Here is a 17,062-nt window from a genome sequence, read left to right as displayed (position 1 = left end):
CCTGCAATGGAAGATTAATCTCTGTTCATTTTATTTTCATCCTTTTGTTGCTCCACAAAGTGTCTGTGCTGTTAAATTGTGTCATCTCCGCTCTGCACTGTCCCATCTCATCACTGATTCTTCCAACGCCAAATGCCAAGTGAAACAGGGAGCAGTGCCTCCCCTTCCCTGCTCGTGTGCTTTTGTCACCTGCTCAGTGGCTTTCTGTCTGCCCGTCGTGTGACCTGCGGGTCTGAGGTGCCCTTTGGAGGGCGTGGGGCTGCCGCAGGGAGTGGCCTTGCACCACCTACCCTTGATGGGAGACTGCGTAGAGCGGCTTCCCGAGCATTCACCCCAGGGAGGTCGTAATGTCACTCAGCCCAGAGGCTCAGAAAAGCTCCAAATAAAACAAGCTTTTCTCTGCCTGGCAAGTGAAGTAGCTGTCAGCTTCCAGAGCACTCGTGCCCTGCCTTGAAAAACAGGGAACCCCTCATTAACCCTTGGACCCGCATTTTGGCCTGAACCATGGTGGCAGGAGCAGCTGTCTCTGACTTGCTGCCACGAGGGCCGCGTTAGCTGCTCTCCCTTGTCCTCTTGGAGGACAAATCTGTGACCAGGGCCAAAGAGTCCATATCCCTGGCTTGCCTGCAGCTCTGGGGGCAAAGCAGCCTGGTCTGTGGTGGCACCAACGTCAGCACCTCCCCTGCTTCAACCCCCTGATGAAGGCTTTGGCCAGGAGCTGCTTTTGCTCTCCGCTGGGAGTGCAGGCGGATAAAGCCCCGCAAGGCAGTTGTGTGTCGCTGCCTGTCCCTTCTCCTTCCGTCCCGCAGCGCTGAGCAGCGTAACCGCGTGTGGCAGCATGGCCAGCGGAGGGGAAGGCTCCGTGCTGCTGCTGATGACTGCACAGGGGGCTGCAAAACACTCCTCTCCCCTAGTGGCAAGCAGGCAGTGAAGTGTGCGGCATCCCTGCCCCCTGCGGACCTCAAGGCACGGCAGCCGTTCAGCCAGAGGAGATCTGCTTTCCTGTTGCTGTTACTCCTCTTGTTCCGGCCTGTAAACATCCCCGGCTCTGTTAATTAATGCTTTGCTCAGCGGTGCATTATCCAGCTGGGAACTTACATAAGTTATTGACCTGAGATTCCTACAAATGCTGGTTAGAAAAAAAAAAAAAAAGAAGCCCTGCCTGTTGAGCGGCGAGGAGCGCCCCTATGTTCTGACCGCGTGTTGCTTTCTCTCCCTGCAGCTCCACATGAGGATCCATGCAGCATACGGCTCCACGAAGGACATCTCCGTGTACAGCTCCATCAGCCTCCCACCCACCCACATCTACATCGTTGGCCGACCCACCAAGAAGCTGCAGAGCCAGTGTCAGGTAGGAGCCAGCTCGTCAGAGCCCCCTGGGTGCTGCCCGAAAAGCCAAGGGCCTCCCGTGGGAGGGAGAACAGTGGGGATTTGGTCACCCTAAAACTGCTCTCTGACCTGGTGTTTTTCAAGACAGGAAGGTCCCGTGTGGCAGGGCCTGTCACGTCTGTCTGGGTGGCTGCATGTCTTGTTCATCACCCGGTGAACCTGGCACAGCAAAAGCATTCAGCTCCCAGAGCCTAGCAGGGAAACGCGTCCCGTCCCTCTAACGCCTGCCCTTCTCATCCTTGTCCCACAGTTCATCACGGAGGGGTACGCGGCCCACCTGGCCCAGCTGGAGTACAACCACCGCTCGCGCCCCGCCAAGAACACCACGCGCATGGCGCTGCGGAAGGGCAGCTTCGGGCTGCCCAGCCAGACGGAGTTCCTGCGCAAGAGGAACCACCTGCTGCGCACCATCTCCTCCCAGCCTTCGGCTGCCGGCGGCGGCAGCGCCGGTCACCGCCCCGAGCGCACCCAGAGCCAGTCCGACAGCGACAAGGAGAGGGACAGGGAACGCAGCCAAAGAAGCATGAGCATCGCCACGGGGTGCTGGGGCCGGAGCACAGCATCCCGCCTGGAGTCTGGCCTCTTGGGGCAGAAGTAGCCAAGCCAGAGCCAGCGACTGTCGGCTGTAGCCACCGGAGGGGAAAACAAAAGGAAAGAGGGACGAGGCCGGCGTTACGGGCTGGAAGGGTAAATATGGTGCTACTCTAATAACATCGTGGTGTTCTGGGAAGAGATGGGATGTTTCCCACGCGGAACGTTCAGGCCTTGCAAGCGGGAGCGTCAGGTTTGTGCAGCATGAGCCCAAGGAACAGCTGGAAATCGGGGGGGGAAAAGTCTCCAGGTCAAGATCGCGCTCTCTCCTGCCTCCTTCTCTTATCCAGGTTTAGTGACTGTAAATATGTGCCTCCTCGCCTTGTTAGCCATCGCTCCGATACGCGTGACCGAGTGCTGTCCTCAGAGCCACAGGAACGGGGATGAGGCTGGGGGAACTTGCTCTTGGTTGTCCCAGGAGTCAGACCGAGGTGCTCTGCCAGTGCTGGCACGGGGTGGGTTTGGGGTTCAGTGAGCGCGCTGCTTCCCCGGCACAGACAGCCCCAAGCGAGGGATTTACCGTGGGCTGCGCCAGGCAGAGCAACCGAGAGCTTTACCTGTACGAGGAGCTTCAAGTTCAGCCACTTTCGCAAGGAGTACGTGCAGTGGCAAAGCAGAAAGATGCTGTTGGTAGGGGCAGAATGTTGGCAGATTCACGCCCAAGCAAGTGGGGTCGTTATTACTGTTATTTTTTAAAGAGACGTTTTAGAAGCCGATGGAATTTAACGTGTTGACCTGTTAAAAGAAGAATACAAGCTACTCTGAGCTGTTACAAGCCTCAGACACTTAATTTGCTGTTAAAGTCTCCAAATATTGCTCTATATTATTTCCAGAACTAACTACCATATATTTGCAAGCAGTTCTTCTCATCCAAATGCAGGGTCTGACTCTCAACACCCACCTCTGAGACATTTTCTTCTTCCCAGGTTCTCTCCAAGTTCAGTAGCAGCTTCAATGGGAACTAGACTCGCTTCTTTTACCGGTAGTTACTGAACTGTAAAACCTCATTGTTTTTTGCACTGATGATTTTTAGAATGGAAACCTGTTACCATCTCATGTAGCTACATCTGTTTGTAGTGCATGACAAAGAAATATTGCTAAGCCAGGGTGTGTGTGTGTGTGTGTGTGTATATATCCATCCACGTGCATATACATATGCCCACACACACACGTATATATATGTATATGTATATATTTAAAAAAAAAAAAAAAAGAAACTCTGTGCGGAAGTTTTTCCAGCAGTAAGGAGACTGTAAGGAAGTGTGCCAACAGAGTCAGGCGAGCTTAAGAAAAGGCCATATCTTAATTTTCCTGGTGTGTTTCTCAGCGGCTGTGCCTGAGCCGATGGTTTGTGTGCTGCCGGAGTGAGCCGGGGCTGGGTGCGAGGTGACGGGAGCTGCCCGGTGCGTGGGGGAAGCCATCGCTGCTGTCCGGCACCCCCTGGTAACACCGAGATGCGCACAGTGTGCGCTGTGTCGTGCTGCAGAGGAGAACAGTGCCTAGAGCGGGGGCTTCCAGAAAGCCCCGTAGCCCTGTCCCCCCCCGAGGTCAGCCTGGCCGGGACTTCTGGCCGCGGCGAGGGGCCTGGTTCCCTCCTTGCGCACACCTCCCGGGCCAGAGGGGCACCCCCCGGGGGGCTCGGGGTGCCCATTTACAGCCTCCAGTTGGCCTCTTCACGTGGAGATTTTATAGTCCTACCGAGCTCCTCGACTGTGTGTAACCCTGCTTCCCCCACCACACTTACCTGTATTTATATCACTTTCTACTTACGAGGATCTTATTTATAACAAAATTTTTTAGACTGGCTGCTTCATTTTATTAACTGTTTCAATACGAAGTGCAGGACGGCCGCACTGAGACACACAGCACTGTGAACACTGCTCTGCTACTTGGCTCCGGGCCACAGTAGGCAAACCTAAACTCATCAGGCATCCGAGGCAGACCTCGTGTTCGGGGCGTCGATGCGGACGCAGCGCGCCCGCTGCCTGCGCCGCCAGCGGAGGGACAGTGCTGAGCTGCCGGCGGGGCGCTCAAACCCAGCTGCCCGCCCGCACAGTGCATCTCCCACGTCCTTGCAGCCTGACTGCAAACTGCTTAACCACTTCTCTTTGATAATTAGTCAATTGCAGAATGTATCCGATGACTTTTATTACCGAAAACTGACTTCCCTTCCTGTGGGCCCAGCTAAGCTCTCTCTGAATGTACGGCCGGAGCTGACTGGGTTTCCAAACAATGTGAATCGTCCCACAGCTTTTTGCTAGTCGAATGTTCTATCCAACAGTTGCCATCCGAGTAGGAAGCCAAGCCACAATCCGTCCTGTGAAGTCACCAAAACACATCACAAAACAATTCCTGCAAATTTGGATATGGCCTTTGCAAAATTCAACTTCTCCTCAAAGCCCACAACCAAGGCATGGTCTGTACATTTTCCAATGCTGATGAGATGTTCACATTTTCTTATGTGTAGATAGTGTAAAACAGAGGCGAATGTAAATGTTCAACATAAAAAGTGGATATATAAAATGGAAAGTTATTTATTTATGTAGAGGAAGAAATGTCTGGAGGAACTGGAACCTTCAGGGTTTATTAATATTTAAAAATGTAGCTTTTTGTTTCAGGCATTATGTACAAAGCAATTACTTCATGGACCAAGTTTAATGTAACTGTCAATGAATGCAGAAGTGCAATATTATACTCACCTCTCCATCACTTCATGTTTTAAACAGCTACTAACCAGTTAGACTGACAATCATAGCACCTCCGTCCTCATCCTTTGTTGAGCTTCTTGAAACTTCCCCGGGTCCTTTCCCTGGCCCCCCATCTGTTGCCATTGTACAAATCCAACATGGAGAAGCAACTGTAGAGCAGGACCTTTATTGCTGCAATAATACCAGATGACGTGGGTGTAGTTACCAGGAAATATGCCAATAAGTTTTCTCCACCGATTCAGTCCATCACAGTCTGCATCAGTCTGTCTTCAGACACCCCCATCTGGCACTCATCTCTCTGAAGCAAAGATCAACGTGCTACTCACTCAAAGAACAATAGCAATAGTTGAATTCTGTGTCTGTAACCTGTTTGTTCTGAGCTGTTTCGGAGAGCGATGCATGTGACCCGATGTCTTTCCACGTGTACGGAAGAGGATCCACTTGGACGCGGTGAGGGAAAGATGAATGTATGATCCCATCCTTACTAAAGGGGCACTGTCAGGTTCAAGACCTAACTTATCTTTGTTACAAAGAACGCGTTTGCTTTGAAATGAAAGCTTATTAAAAGTTTCTCCTACTCCTCCCTGTCGCTGTTGTCTGGGCAGCCACCAGCACGACCGCTGACAGTCGCGCTGCTTCTGCTGCAGCCCACGTCCTGTACTCGCACATTAGCACAATACAGCACGCACTGCACAGGCTGCCTCAGGCTTTTCCTTTTTTTTTTTTTTTCCTTCTTTTTTAATTGTTTCCATGGGAATCAAACTCTGCTGTGGAGCTCAGATTTTTATAAAAAGCAGCTTTTTGTATTACGGAACTATTGGGCCAGACTTTCTACCTGACGCTGTCCCTTTCAAGTCTTTTAAAAAAAAAAAAAAAAAGGACCCCATGCATTCACGCCGAGTTGTTTCCCTGGGTGGCCAGCTCACTCCATCAAGATGAGGCGAAATTCTGATACCAAAAACGTTTACAGTGTCCGATACGCGAGCCGAGAGCAGTAACTAGCCAAAGGGTTACTAACAAACGCCCGCTCCGCCCAGCAGCCGCCGTGCTTGCTGTAGCAGCCCCTTCTTCAGGTATTGCCACCGTTTGCTGCATTTCCTATTAGTTCTAGAAGCCTTACGGTCCCTTCCCTGTCCTGAGCACCCTCTGCCTGTCGATACCCTCGACTGTCAATTTTATATTCGACGATGTTAATTATATTTTATTTATAAAAAATTGCTTCGGGGGGGGGGAGGGGGGGGTAACAGACGCGCGTGTGGGGACCCACCGGAGGGCGATGCCCGAGGGCGCCGGCCGCCCGCCCGCGGCCCGGGCTGAGCAGCAGCCCGAGCCGGCGCTCCCGGGCCGCGCTGGGTACGCCCCTGTGTGCGCAGCACCGTGCAGGTGACGTGCTTGTGTGTGACAAACCTTCTGTACGACTTCCTTCTCCTCCTTGCTGTTAGTGCATCGTTCCAATGCCTGGGTGTGCTTTGTGTACAGTATCATTGTGAGTTACACAGATTAAAAGAAATGGGAAGGCTCGTCTCGCGTCTGCTTCTTTGGGAGCCGCTAGAAACACGAGTCACAAAGCCCGGGACGGGAGCAGGCGCCACTTTAATGGAGGGTTACAGCCACGAACACAACACGGAGGGCTTCTGCGCAGATCAGTCCCGCAGGACTCACTTGTCCGTTAGCTACCACTTTTTTTTTTTTTTTTTAACAGTTTGTAGCTTTATGGACTTTGCAGTGGGGAAAAATGACGGCCGTTTGCATCACAGCTGCTGTGAGCAGGGGCCCCGAGACCCCCCCAGAGCCTTGCTGCTGCCCAGGACCTGCACTGTGGGAAAGGGGCGTGAGTAAAGCCCCTGCCCCGGGGGCACAGCGCAGGGTGGCACTCGAGGGCTCAGGCTGGGTGCTGCAGCCCGAGCAGAGCCACGCAGCACCACGGGCGCTCTGCTCCAAGCAGGGTGGGTGAGCACGAAGGGCTCGTGAGCTGGGTACGCACAGGGCCACAAGGACGGGACCGAGAGCAGCCCCTGAAGGGAAGACGTGGCAGCCGGCTGCCAGTGTTGCAGCCCTGGTGCATAGCCTGGCCACAGCAATGCCTCCTGCCAGCCAAAGCCCAGAGCTGAGGGGCAGGAGCACCTCTCGGTGCTGCTGAGCTCCTCGGGCCTTAACAGGGGCACCAGGGCAAGCAGGATCCAAGCGCGTTACAGCCACACTGGCCCCAGTCAGGAGAGAGGGCGGTTACTGGGAGGTGCTCTCCTTCCCAGTCAGTAACTTACAGAGTGGGTGGGAACTGCCCCGGGAAGCCTCCTGATGCGGTGCTGCCTGCAGGGTTCCACTCGACGAGGCTCACACCCGGGCTGGTGCCTGCAGAACAGCCCCCGGCACAGCTGGAGCCCAGGCCCTCACTGCAGCATCCCCGTCCGCACCTGGAAGGCCAGCCCATCCCCCCGGGTGGCTTGCTGGAAAGGGAGAGAGACGGGCGCTCAGAGCACGGCCTTCCCGAGGACAAAAAGCTACCAGCACCCACCCACTGGGGCCGCTGCAGGGCTGCCAGGGCTCGTTTTGCCCTGGTGGAGCCACTCAGGTCCCCGGGAGGCAAAACAACGCCTTTGGGTGCAGCAGCCCCTCAGCTGTGGCCCCCACCCCACCCACCAGCAGTCAGTGATGGTGACACGCCCCCCCCCCCCCCCCAATTACCTTGTTAATCTCTTTGTGTCTCTCCTTGCTGACAATTTCTTCTAGAACTTCTCCATCTCCCTTAATAAGCCTGGAAGACAAGGAGAGGGCCACAAGTTGTGACAGCTACTGCTTCAGACCCAGCCTCTGCAAAACTCCTTCCTTATTTATTTATTTATTATGCTGAATTCAAGTCTGCTCCTGACTGCCCAAAGCATGCAGGGGCCATTCATAAACGGGAGCCAGTTTGGGGCTGAAAGGCAGCCAGGCCCCAGAGCATCTTGCCCAAGCAAATTTCCATCAGAGGCAGCTCCCACCTCCAACTACAAGCAGGAATTTAATTGTCTTCATTACGTGCCTACCGGGGAACTGACCTTAGTTCCACACCTCCCTAAGCCCCGCAGGCTGCCTTCTATTTTAAGACCGGACTTGTCATGCCCAATTCTCTTCAGCATGATGTTTTCTGCTCGCTGGGAGGATGCAGTTTATTAAAAACTGGGTCATTCCTAGTTGGCAGCTCAACGAACTTCAGGCTGATTGTCTGTAACCCCAAGCAGAACACGCTCCCTGCCCACTCAGCCCCAGGTGCTAACGGTTCAGCTCTGAAAGGCAGGAGCATGAAGTGGGGGGGGTATGGAGGCACCATCACCCCTCTGGTTCCTCCTTTGCAGGGGCAGGGCGCCGTTTAATGGGAAACAGCTGAACCAGTCACGCCCCAAGGAATAAATAAGATGGAGCTCTGCTGCCTGCAGCTGGCTGCTGGGAGGCAGCCCAGTGCCCTTTGTGTGGGCACCCAGCATGTTGTCACACTTCAGTGCCCAATGTGCCACCTGCAGGGCTGATGGGAGGGATCTGCGAGGCCTCAGCTCAGGCCTTTGCTGCCGCAGGGGACGTGGCTCCGTGCAGGCACTGCAGTGCTGCAGAACGGCCTCCTCCAGGCCTCCACCCCACAACGCCTGGGTGGGGACATGCTGCCTCCTTTCTGCCCCAAGGGCCCATACCTGGTTCTCCCTGTTTCGGGGTCCACGACTCTCCGTATGACGCTCTGCCTTGCATCCCATTCCTCCTTCGTCATCGGCTTCATAGCCTGGATGCGGGATTTCTGTTCGTCTGTCAGGACTGGAAGGTATCAGACAGTCAGAGCCACGCTCCTGGGGCACCGCAGTGCGCCTGCAATGAGCAGCCAGGAACGCAGCACCGGCTCCATGGCGGTGCTTCTGGTTCAGTGACAAACCACGCCAAGGACTGGCTGCTGTATGGCCCCAGAGCTCTGCCAGGTTGGTACTGCTGACTGCGTCTTTTCCTTTGGCTTCTCTGTTTCCACTTTACAGCCACAATTAGAGCTAAACCACTCACCAATCTATGCCCGTAGCTCCTTACTTTTACTTGCTGTTGCTCAAAGGCAGCCACTTAGAAGGGAGGAGAGTCAGAGACTGCTCTGTGCACAGCTCTGCTACTGACACCCTGCGTGGATCCCACGGGGGGACACGCAGGGGCCTTTTCCCAGTGCAATGTTTTGAGCCCTGGCTAAGCAGGAGGGAAATGCGATCGTTACCTGGCCCGGAGTCCACCAGCGACTCCTTCTGCCACTGCTCCAGCGAGGGGCCAGGCACCACTTCTGCCTTGGCTCTCTCCTCCTTAGCTTTTTCTTTTGACTTCTTTTTGGATTTCTTTTTTATTCTCTTCTTCTTCTTCTTTTTCTCTTTGTGTTTTGCTCGCTTCTTTTTGCTGTGTCGACTCTTCTTTGCTTTGGGCTCACTGTCACTGGAGTCCTCGGAAGAGGAGCTGGAAGAAGACGAAGACGAGGAGGAGCTGGAGGAGGAAGATGTCTCAGAGGAAGACGTGCTTGCCTTCCTCTTCTTTTTGCTCTTTCCTTCCTTCTTCTTTTCTGCAGTGCATAAGAAGAGGGTGAGCAGAGCAGCTCTGGCCCCGTGGCAGCAGGTATTCCTATTATCCCCTGCAGTTGTTACTGCCCTGCTCTCCCAGCCTGAAGACAAAGTCCCCAGGGCAAATCCCCTCTGTGCCGCCACCTGGAACACATCAGGGTGCGGAGCTGTTCTTACAGCGCAGCGCGAGGAGGGGCCTCAGGGCTCTGCACCTGCCGGAGCCCCACCAAAACGGGCCCAAAGCGCGCGCTGACGTGACGGGCAGGGATCCTTCTCTCCCACCCGGGCCCCCCCCCCTTTGTCCACCTGCCCCCAAGAAAGCCTGGTAAAAACGCGGGGTCGCGGACCCCTCCCCACCTTCCTTCGCGGCTGCCGAGCTCGACCTACGCCTGCGAGGCCCTGAGGGCCGCCTCCCCGGCGAGCCGCCGCCGGGCTGCGGGTCCCCGCCGCTCTTCCTGCGCTTCTCCTTCCTCCGCTGCCGGCTGCGAGAGGGGCTCCGGCTCCGCGATCGCTTCCGTGACCGGCTGCGGGCCATGGCGCCTCGGCCCCTGCGGGGGCAGCGCCCTCAGCATCCCCAGAATTGCCCAAGCCCAGCGAAGCCCGGCCGGCCTCAGCAGGCGTGCGGCGGCCTCGTCCCCGGGCAGCCACCAGCGCTCGGGGGGGACAGCGCTGCTCCGAGGACCGCCGGTTAATTAATTAGGGGCACGAGGACCCCCCGGTTAATTAATTAGGGGCACGAGGACCCCCGGTCAATTACCACCCTGACGCCCGCAGCACGCCTCGACGCCCCCCCCCCCCCCCCCACTCCCCAGGATCCCAGGGAGGCACCGGGGGCCGCCGGCGGCCTGCGGGGCGCGGCCCCTTTAAGAGGAGCGCGGCCCCTTTAAGAGCTCGGCCCCGGCCGCGCTGCCCCTTTAAGGCCGCTTTCACCCGCCCCCCGGTGCCGCCGCCGCGCGCATGCGCCCTCCTCCCCTCCCGCCGCGCCCCCCGGCCTCACCGCGGGCCGGGGCCGCGCCGCCGCCGCCGCTCCTCCGGCCCGGTCCCGTCCCGTCCCCCCTCACTTCCGGTCCCCATCGCTCGGCGCCGGCCGGCAACAGCGCCGCGCTCTTTGGTTCCGGGGTTCGGCCGGGCCCATTGCTGGTGCCTCATTGTTGGTTGGTGCCCCATTGTTATTGTCCCCATTGTTGGTGCCCCATTGTTATTGTCCCATTGTTGGTGCCCCATTGTTATCGTCCCATTGTTATTGCCCCATCCAGCCTTCCCCAGGTCCTGCCACCACAACGCCCCCTCACTGCAACTCCTGCAGTTGAATAAGGGAGTAATCGAATAATGGCAAAGCCCCTCCAGACACTGGTGCCCCCGGGGAGGCGCTGGGTACTGCGATGGGCGCCCTGTGGTTCCGCTTGTCCCAAGGGAGTCACGTTCCTGCCCTCGCTTCCCTCTGCAGAGCCCGGCTGTGCTGCAGGTACCCCCCAGCTCTCTCCCCAAGGCCCATTCCCCCTCGCTTACTCGACACTCGCAGCGTCTCTGAGAGGGAAATCTCTGCTCAGAAGAGCTCGCGGAGCCCCCGAGGCACCCCCTCAGCCGCCCCAGGGGATCGACGCTTCCTGTGCTGCTCCTGATGGATTTTTCTGAGCCTGCGTTAGGCAAACCTCCGGTGGTGGTAACTCCACACCATTCCCAGCAGCCTGTTCTGAGCCACCGTTAGCTGAGTTTGGGGCGGATCTCTCCCTGCTGCCCCGCAACCAAAAGCTTTTCTCCTGCAAGAGGCCAGGACTCCCCGCAAATAGCAGAGAAGTGGCAAATTTCGGGTTTTATTGCACTGTTTCTGTGGGGTATGTGGTTTTATTGCACTGTTCTTTTCCATGTACAGAGCCTTGCAATGCTGCTGTTGGCACAGAGGTCTCCACAAAGGCCAAGCAGCTTCATTTATTTTTCCTGTACCCCTGAAAATATTCACAGAGCCCTTGCAGTGGCTCCAACGGAAGGCTTTCCACATCTTCCAAGTATCCCTCCACCACGCCAGGCCGAGGGTGAGCCCTTGCCTGCCTGCGTACCAGCAGGGGACGCAGCCGGCTTCCCCAGCCCGGCAGGACTGGTTCTGCATCCCCCTGCCAAGGTGACAGCGACTTCTGACGTGACTCACGCATCCACTAGAGTCTGTCAGTGCAGCCCGAGAGGACAGAAAGCAGCTTCAGGCAACTCGGTCCGAAGAAATCATGCCCTACCACCTGCTACCACAGCGAACAGAGATCCACAGTCTCAGGCACGTCATCCTCAGCAGTTTCCGTGAAGCCGTCTCCGAATCCCTCTGCTTCGACTAGCTCGGGCTTCTGGTTGCACATGGGGCAAAGCCGGTTGCGGATCGCTGAGGCTCTCATCCAGACGATGAGGTTCCAGCGTTCCCCCGAGGCGATGGGGAGCGCCCCGTGGATCTGCCCTCCTCTGTGTAACAGCCCCTGCGTCCCCACGTGTTCGACCTCGATGTAGTTCGGCACTGGGCTGGGATCCTGGAACAAAGGCAGGCGGGTACAGCATTACACCAGGAAGTCCCTGAAGAAGAGTGTCCAGCGAGTTGAATTTCGACTTCTTAAACAAGCAACAGGGAGAGGATGGGCTGTACCTCAAACGCAGCCACTCCAGTGGTGGCCGGGCAGCAGTTTGGTACAACTGCTTTCAGGTAAGGCATTCCCAGAGACAGGTCCAGAGGGAACTTAAAGACAGAGTTTCAATCACAAAACTCTTTCACCAGTGTATGGTGTTTTTTTAACCTCTCTCCTGTGAAGAATCCCCTGAGAACAGGGGTTACAGAATTAGGCGTAGGTCTCACATGAAGTAAATGACTTCTTTCCCTCTCTCTCAGCACCTCCCTGCTCGTTATGTCCCTTAAGGGAAGATGGGTTGGTTTGTTTCACTCCAGCTTCTCCTACAACAGCTCTCTCCTCTCCTTGAATTGGCTGCAGTTAGCTTGAACACTGAGATCTTGTTTGCAGCAGAAAAGGTTCCTGTATAACCACTACATTTTTAAAAAGGGGAAGGGACAGAGTGGTTTTGACTGTCAGAAGTGAACAACTGTGGTTTAGAACAGTCAATGCCTTGAAATTGGGATTAGGGGGGAACAGAAGCAGGACCCAGGTGAGGAATGTGCCCAGTACCTGTCTGAAATCCCCGAAGTACAAGTTGCCTTCTGTGAAGTCTTTTCCCAGCGAAACGTTTAAGGTGACTTCTGCGTTATCATAGTGAGAGCTCAGATCCAGGTCTTCGTGCAGCGCGTACTTGACCACGAACGCCTTGTGGCTGTCCAGGCAGGCGCCCCCCAAGTCGGGGTAAAGCAGAGCCGTTATGGGCCGCAGGTATTTCTCCCGCAGGGGCGTGACGAAGTTTTCATCCATCCCTATCTCATTGAGCAAGACCTGCCACAAAGAGAGGAGCTGGGAGCAGCTGACCAACAGCTGGGTTCCCTGCTGCTTCATCAGAGAAGCTGCAGAGCTGCCTTGTCCTCTTCCAACGCTGCTGCTTGCTCAGATAAAGAACCAAAGAACAAAGACTCCAGCTACAGGGAGAGGAAAGAAGATCAGGTGGAAAGCGGTGGTGAAAAGAGTAAAATCAAGAGGTGAGTGTCCTTCAGAAACAGACGCCTCGATTTAAATGTGTATTGTTTAAATGCAAGGTGCTCTTTGCTCTGAGATAGCAGCTCCCATGCCCTTTCCCTGCCTTTCCCCGTCCTTTTGTCTCCGGACAAGTCACACACATTCCCTTTGCCCTTTCACTTTAAGGAGGCCGTACCCAAACAAAGCTGTACTCAAATTATTGACATTTTGGAACAGAAAGGATGGTAAAGAATACGAAGTCTGCTCAGGAACACTCCCCCTAAAGAAGCACGAGAGCTGCTGAGTCCTACCCCGTAGTTATTCATGCTGTTGGGCCTGCCCTTCGGCATGTCTGACTGCTCAAAGTTCTCCAGCTCCTCAACAAAGGCTCGGCAGAACTCCTCTGTGAACACTGGCAACCGATAGATCCTCTTATCTGCCAAGAGAAGGGAGATGCTCTGTGCTGGGGGAAAAAAACAGGCAGGAGTGTGCTTGGCCGTTGTGCTGCCGAGCTAGACTGTGCTCGTGTCGGTGAGAACGCAGCACCCACACGCTTCGCGTCATGCTCCAGCTGCTCAAAGGCTTGGCGCTGGTCCTGAGGATCGGCTCTGGGATGTATTTGTTATTTTGCACGCTGGCCCCTTGCTTCCAGGCTTCTCCTGCCAGCCGTGAGCCCTGGCACCGATTTAAATGCCTGCTGTAGGTGCCACGGAAGTGCTCTGAGAAGCTCTGGAGAGCAGAGCTCTGCAAGCACACACATTTTTCTCTGTTTTGAGAAAAGGAGACAACTTTTCAGCTTTTGTCAGCATTTCTGGCAGGAAGAGAGCTTCACGAATGCCACCAGGGAAGTTGAAAACCCAGATCTCTTTTAAAAAGGCTGAAAGCCAGACTGAAAATATTTCAGCTCAGACTAACCTAGGGGGATTGTCTGAAATGGGAAAGCACTGGGGAGGGAAAACCAAGCCCCCCTAGCAAACAGGATTCCTTCAGCGGGCTCCCCTGTGAGGTTACGGTACAACCAAAACCCCAGCCCTGCTGCAGCGAGAGCCTCTGCTGAGACATCAGCAGGCTGGGACTGGAAAGGCAGAACCCAGGATCTCATCCAGAGCACAACTGCTGCACAACACTGCCTCTCCAGAGACTCTCATCAGGCAGAAAATAACATCCTGCTCGTCTCGGCTGCGTATCAAATCCGAGCTATTAAAGACAGGGCTCGAAAACAGCTGTCATCGCTGAGGCTCGGCGTCACGTGGGTGCTCTTTGTCGATGATGGGTTGTGTTTTTTTTTTTTTACCTGAGAAGGACTCGGTGTAGCGCAGGAGGCCATCGAGATGAGCATCTGGTGAAGTGCAGTAGCTAACGATTTCTAAAAATTCCGGGGCCAGGAATGAATCCTGGCATCCAGGGAAGGAAGACAAATACAAACAGACACACAATTAGCTTGCACTGTCTTTTACAGCCCCAGAGGGAAATGGGCTTCCACAAAGGCACAGAAATTTTATAGAGTCTAGGGAGCAAGGCTGATGGTGACACTTGGGTTACTTTTGTGGCAGAAAATGATACTGGTGTCTTTAGTGGTTTAGTTAATTGCGTTTTTCTGTAGTTCATGGGTATTTCTAAATATAACCGACCAGATTTATCCTTAGCACAACGGGAAAGAGCCTGACTCACAGCGTGGACACCTAATGGATAAATGCAAAGTCATTCCTAAAGGATTTCGCATCTTGTCCTGGCCTCAGCACAACAGAGCAATTGGGGGGGGGTGCACGCAGGCAGGCAGCCTGCTGCCACCCTCCAGCTGAGAGCAACTCAGAACTTCTCTGTGTGTTAGGGGGCAAAAACGCTGATTTCTGTAGCTGTCCCTCAGCCTTCACTAACCCTGTGTGCCGCAATGACGCTTCAGATCCAATACTGATGGTATTCTGAGCTTGGTACCCGGTGCTGGTGCAGCTTCAACAATGAACGACCCTCATCTGGCTACAAACCTGGCAGAATCCTGCCTGGAGAACGAGCCAGGGTGCCACAGCTCTAGAACTGTGCACAGTCCCGATGATAAAAGGGCTCCCTACTGCAAAAATAAACTCTCAGCCAGCTCCCTGGGTGCAAAACAGATTTCAAACCCAGTGTCTACCTGAAGAATGTACACTTCGGGGTGTTTTCGTTTGTAACGGCTGGCGATGATGGCTTTGCGTTCCGCCGACTGATGGATTAACTGCTTTCTTCTCTGCACTTCTTCCTCGATCTAGGAATAAACAAAAAGCATCTCGTTAGAAAATCAAAATGGATAACTAAAACAATTCAAGGAACCTGCTCATTGTTTCAAACCAGTTATTTTTGTTCAGGGTACCTCTGGGAGACAGAGTGCGTGCCTTTGCTTTTCTGTAGTCAAGACAAGCCCTATAAATATTTAAAAATTCAAATGCCTCAGTGGGATTTGAGACACATTCTCACAGCGGATGGCTTAAAAAAATAACTGAAGTCTTTCCATGGACGTGTCACGTGGAGCTGCGAGTTTTCAACCCTTTCAGGCATTTCTGACACCTCGTGAGTCACCGGCCTACGCCTTGAGAGTCTGGCTTATGTTCTGTCAGTACAGGCATTGTGCAGGATGAAGACATTTGCCAGGAAGGAGACCAGACTTGTCAGGAAGGGATTACTGCTAAGTGCTGTCAGGACAGGCTGATCTGTCATCGCAGCCCAAACAGCTGGAGCAGCAGCTGATTTGGGTAGCTTTTCCTCTTCAATAACCCGCCGTGAGGTTAGTTACAGCACGCTTTAGGAAAATGAGGAAGGAGGGGTGAGGTTGGCGGCGGCTGCGTGACAGCTCGCTGGCCTGGGGAGCCAGGGAACCGAGCAGGATCACGGAATTGTTGGGGTTGGAAATGAGATCCGAGATCACCCGCTCCAACATCCCCCTGCCACCAGTGTCACCACAGAGCCACGTCCCCAAGCACCACGCCCAACCTTTCCTTGAACACCCCCGGGGACGGTGACGGCACCACCTCCCTGGGCAACCCATCCCCGTACCTAACCGCTCTTTCTGACAGAAATGTCTCCGAATTTCCAACCTGAACCTCCCCTGGCACAGCGTGAGGCCTTTCCCTTTACCCTACCACAGCTACCTGCGACAAGACACCAACCCCCAGCCCCCCCCACCTCCCTCTCAGGCAGTTACAGAGAAGCAACGAGGCCTCCCCCGTCCCCCCCTGTCCCCCCCCCGTCCCCCCGCCGCTCACCTCCCGCACCACGGCCTCGAACACCTCGGGGCTGCCGCAGCCCCGCTCCCTCAGCGCCTGCAACCCACAGGGCGGTGAGCAGCGAGCCGGGAGGGGACCCCGAGCCGCCCCCCCCCGCAGCCCTCCGCCGTTACCGTCCCGTAGTCGCCGCGGAGCTGCTCGCGGTGCCGGTAACGGACGTGCAGCCCGCAGCGCCTCACGAAGACGTTGTCCGAGAAGAAGCAGGAGCACGCCCGGAACGGCCGGGCCGCCGCCATGTTTCCGCCCGGACCCTGAGCGCCGGCCCCCGGGCGGCTCCGCCCGCCCGCCCGCCCCCCGAGGAGGGGCGGAGGTCCGGTGTGCGGGCGCGCTCCCGTCAGGGTGCGCGCTCCCGGGTGGGGGGGGGAGGAGGCGGGAGCGCGCGCGCGAGGCCCCGTCACGGTGCCCTCAGCCCAGGCATGGAGGCGGCGCTGCAGGTGGCCGAGGAGGAGGTGGTGGCGGCGGCGGCGGCCGAGCCGGGCGGCCCCAGCAGCAAGTTCGCCGACATCCAGCGGCTGCTGGCCGAGGGCTGCTTCCCGCCCAGCTTCTGCTCCATCCAGAGGAAGAACCTCAAGCGCTACGCCCAGAAATTCGTCCTCGACGGTGGGCAGCGACCCCCCACACACACAACCGCCTTCACGGGGGGGGGCACGGTGCTGACAGGAATTCTCCACCCCCCGGGGGTCCGTGAGGTGGTTTTGGGTTGGGGGGGCCTCCAGGTGTGTGTGGGGGGTGATGCTGCCCGTAGCAGGGCTTTGTCGCTGTGGGGTGGGGGATTTTTGTGGGGTTGGGGCAGGGGGACAGCTGCCTCAAGGAGCGTGATGCGAAAATGCCTTCTCTCTGCCATCCGCAGGCGGCTGCCTCTACTACGTGGGGCCCAAGAAGGAGGAGAAGCGCGAGGTGATCGTGGACCCCGAGCGCAGGCGGCAGGTCTTCCTGGAAAGCCACTTCACCGAGATCGGGAACCACCTGGGCCAGAA

General features: G+C 56.0%; 3 protein-coding genes across 20 annotated transcripts in view; 1 reads left to right on the top strand and 2 right to left on the bottom strand.

Moving 5' to 3' along the window:
- PITPNM2 (phosphatidylinositol transfer protein membrane associated 2) overlaps window positions 1-2,752 on the top strand; it is a 132,286-nt gene extending 129,534 nt beyond the window's left edge. For all 14 annotated transcript variants that reach the window (XM_080558876.1, XM_080558875.1, XM_080558870.1 and 11 more), the window contains 2 exons: window positions 1,223-1,351; window positions 1,640-2,752. In XM_080558876.1, the coding sequence (XP_080415002.1) occupies window positions 1,223-1,351; window positions 1,640-1,987 (477 nt within the window). In that variant the 3' untranslated portion in view covers window positions 1,988-2,752. The remainder of the gene's footprint in view (window positions 1-1,222; window positions 1,352-1,639) is intronic.
- Window positions 2,753-6,263: 3,511 nt separating this feature from the next.
- Window positions 6,264-10,332, bottom strand: ARL6IP4 (ARF like GTPase 6 interacting protein 4). The gene is made up of 6 exons (XM_080558884.1): window positions 10,236-10,332; window positions 9,596-9,786; window positions 8,908-9,240; window positions 8,354-8,471; window positions 7,374-7,443; window positions 6,264-7,135 (listed from the first exon to the last, which is right to left on the bottom strand). The coding sequence occupies exons 1-6, from the start codon at window positions 10,310-10,312 to the stop codon at window positions 7,079-7,081; spliced, it is 846 nt and encodes a 281-aa protein (XP_080415010.1). The 5' UTR covers window positions 10,313-10,332; the 3' UTR covers window positions 6,264-7,078.
- Window positions 10,333-11,025: 693 nt separating this feature from the next.
- Window positions 11,026-16,392, bottom strand: OGFOD2 (2-oxoglutarate and iron dependent oxygenase domain containing 2). Of its 5 annotated transcripts, none has more exons than XM_080558879.1 (7): window positions 16,199-16,386; window positions 16,065-16,121; window positions 14,960-15,070; window positions 14,123-14,222; window positions 13,140-13,264; window positions 12,394-12,651; window positions 11,026-11,748 (listed from the first exon to the last, which is right to left on the bottom strand). In XM_080558879.1, the coding sequence occupies exons 1-7, from the start codon at window positions 16,319-16,321 to the stop codon at window positions 11,473-11,475; spliced, it is 1,050 nt and encodes a 349-aa protein (XP_080415005.1). In that variant the 5' UTR covers window positions 16,322-16,386; the 3' UTR covers window positions 11,026-11,472. The 5 variants fall into 5 exon arrangements, with proteins under 5 accessions (XP_080415005.1, XP_080415006.1, XP_080415008.1 ...); XM_080558881.1 differs by having other exon boundaries at window positions 11,605-12,254; window positions 16,199-16,392; XM_080558880.1 differs by lacking the exon at window positions 16,065-16,121.
- Window positions 16,393-17,062: the final 670 nt, after the last annotated feature.

This window comes from Anser brachyrhynchus (assembly GCF_964034855.1).
Source record: "Anser brachyrhynchus genome assembly, chromosome: 17".
Classification (NCBI taxonomy): Eukaryota; Metazoa; Chordata; class Aves; order Anseriformes; family Anatidae; genus Anser; species Anser brachyrhynchus.
Note: the sequence above shows the minus strand (reverse complement) of the source record. Positions and strands in the feature narration are given on the sequence as shown.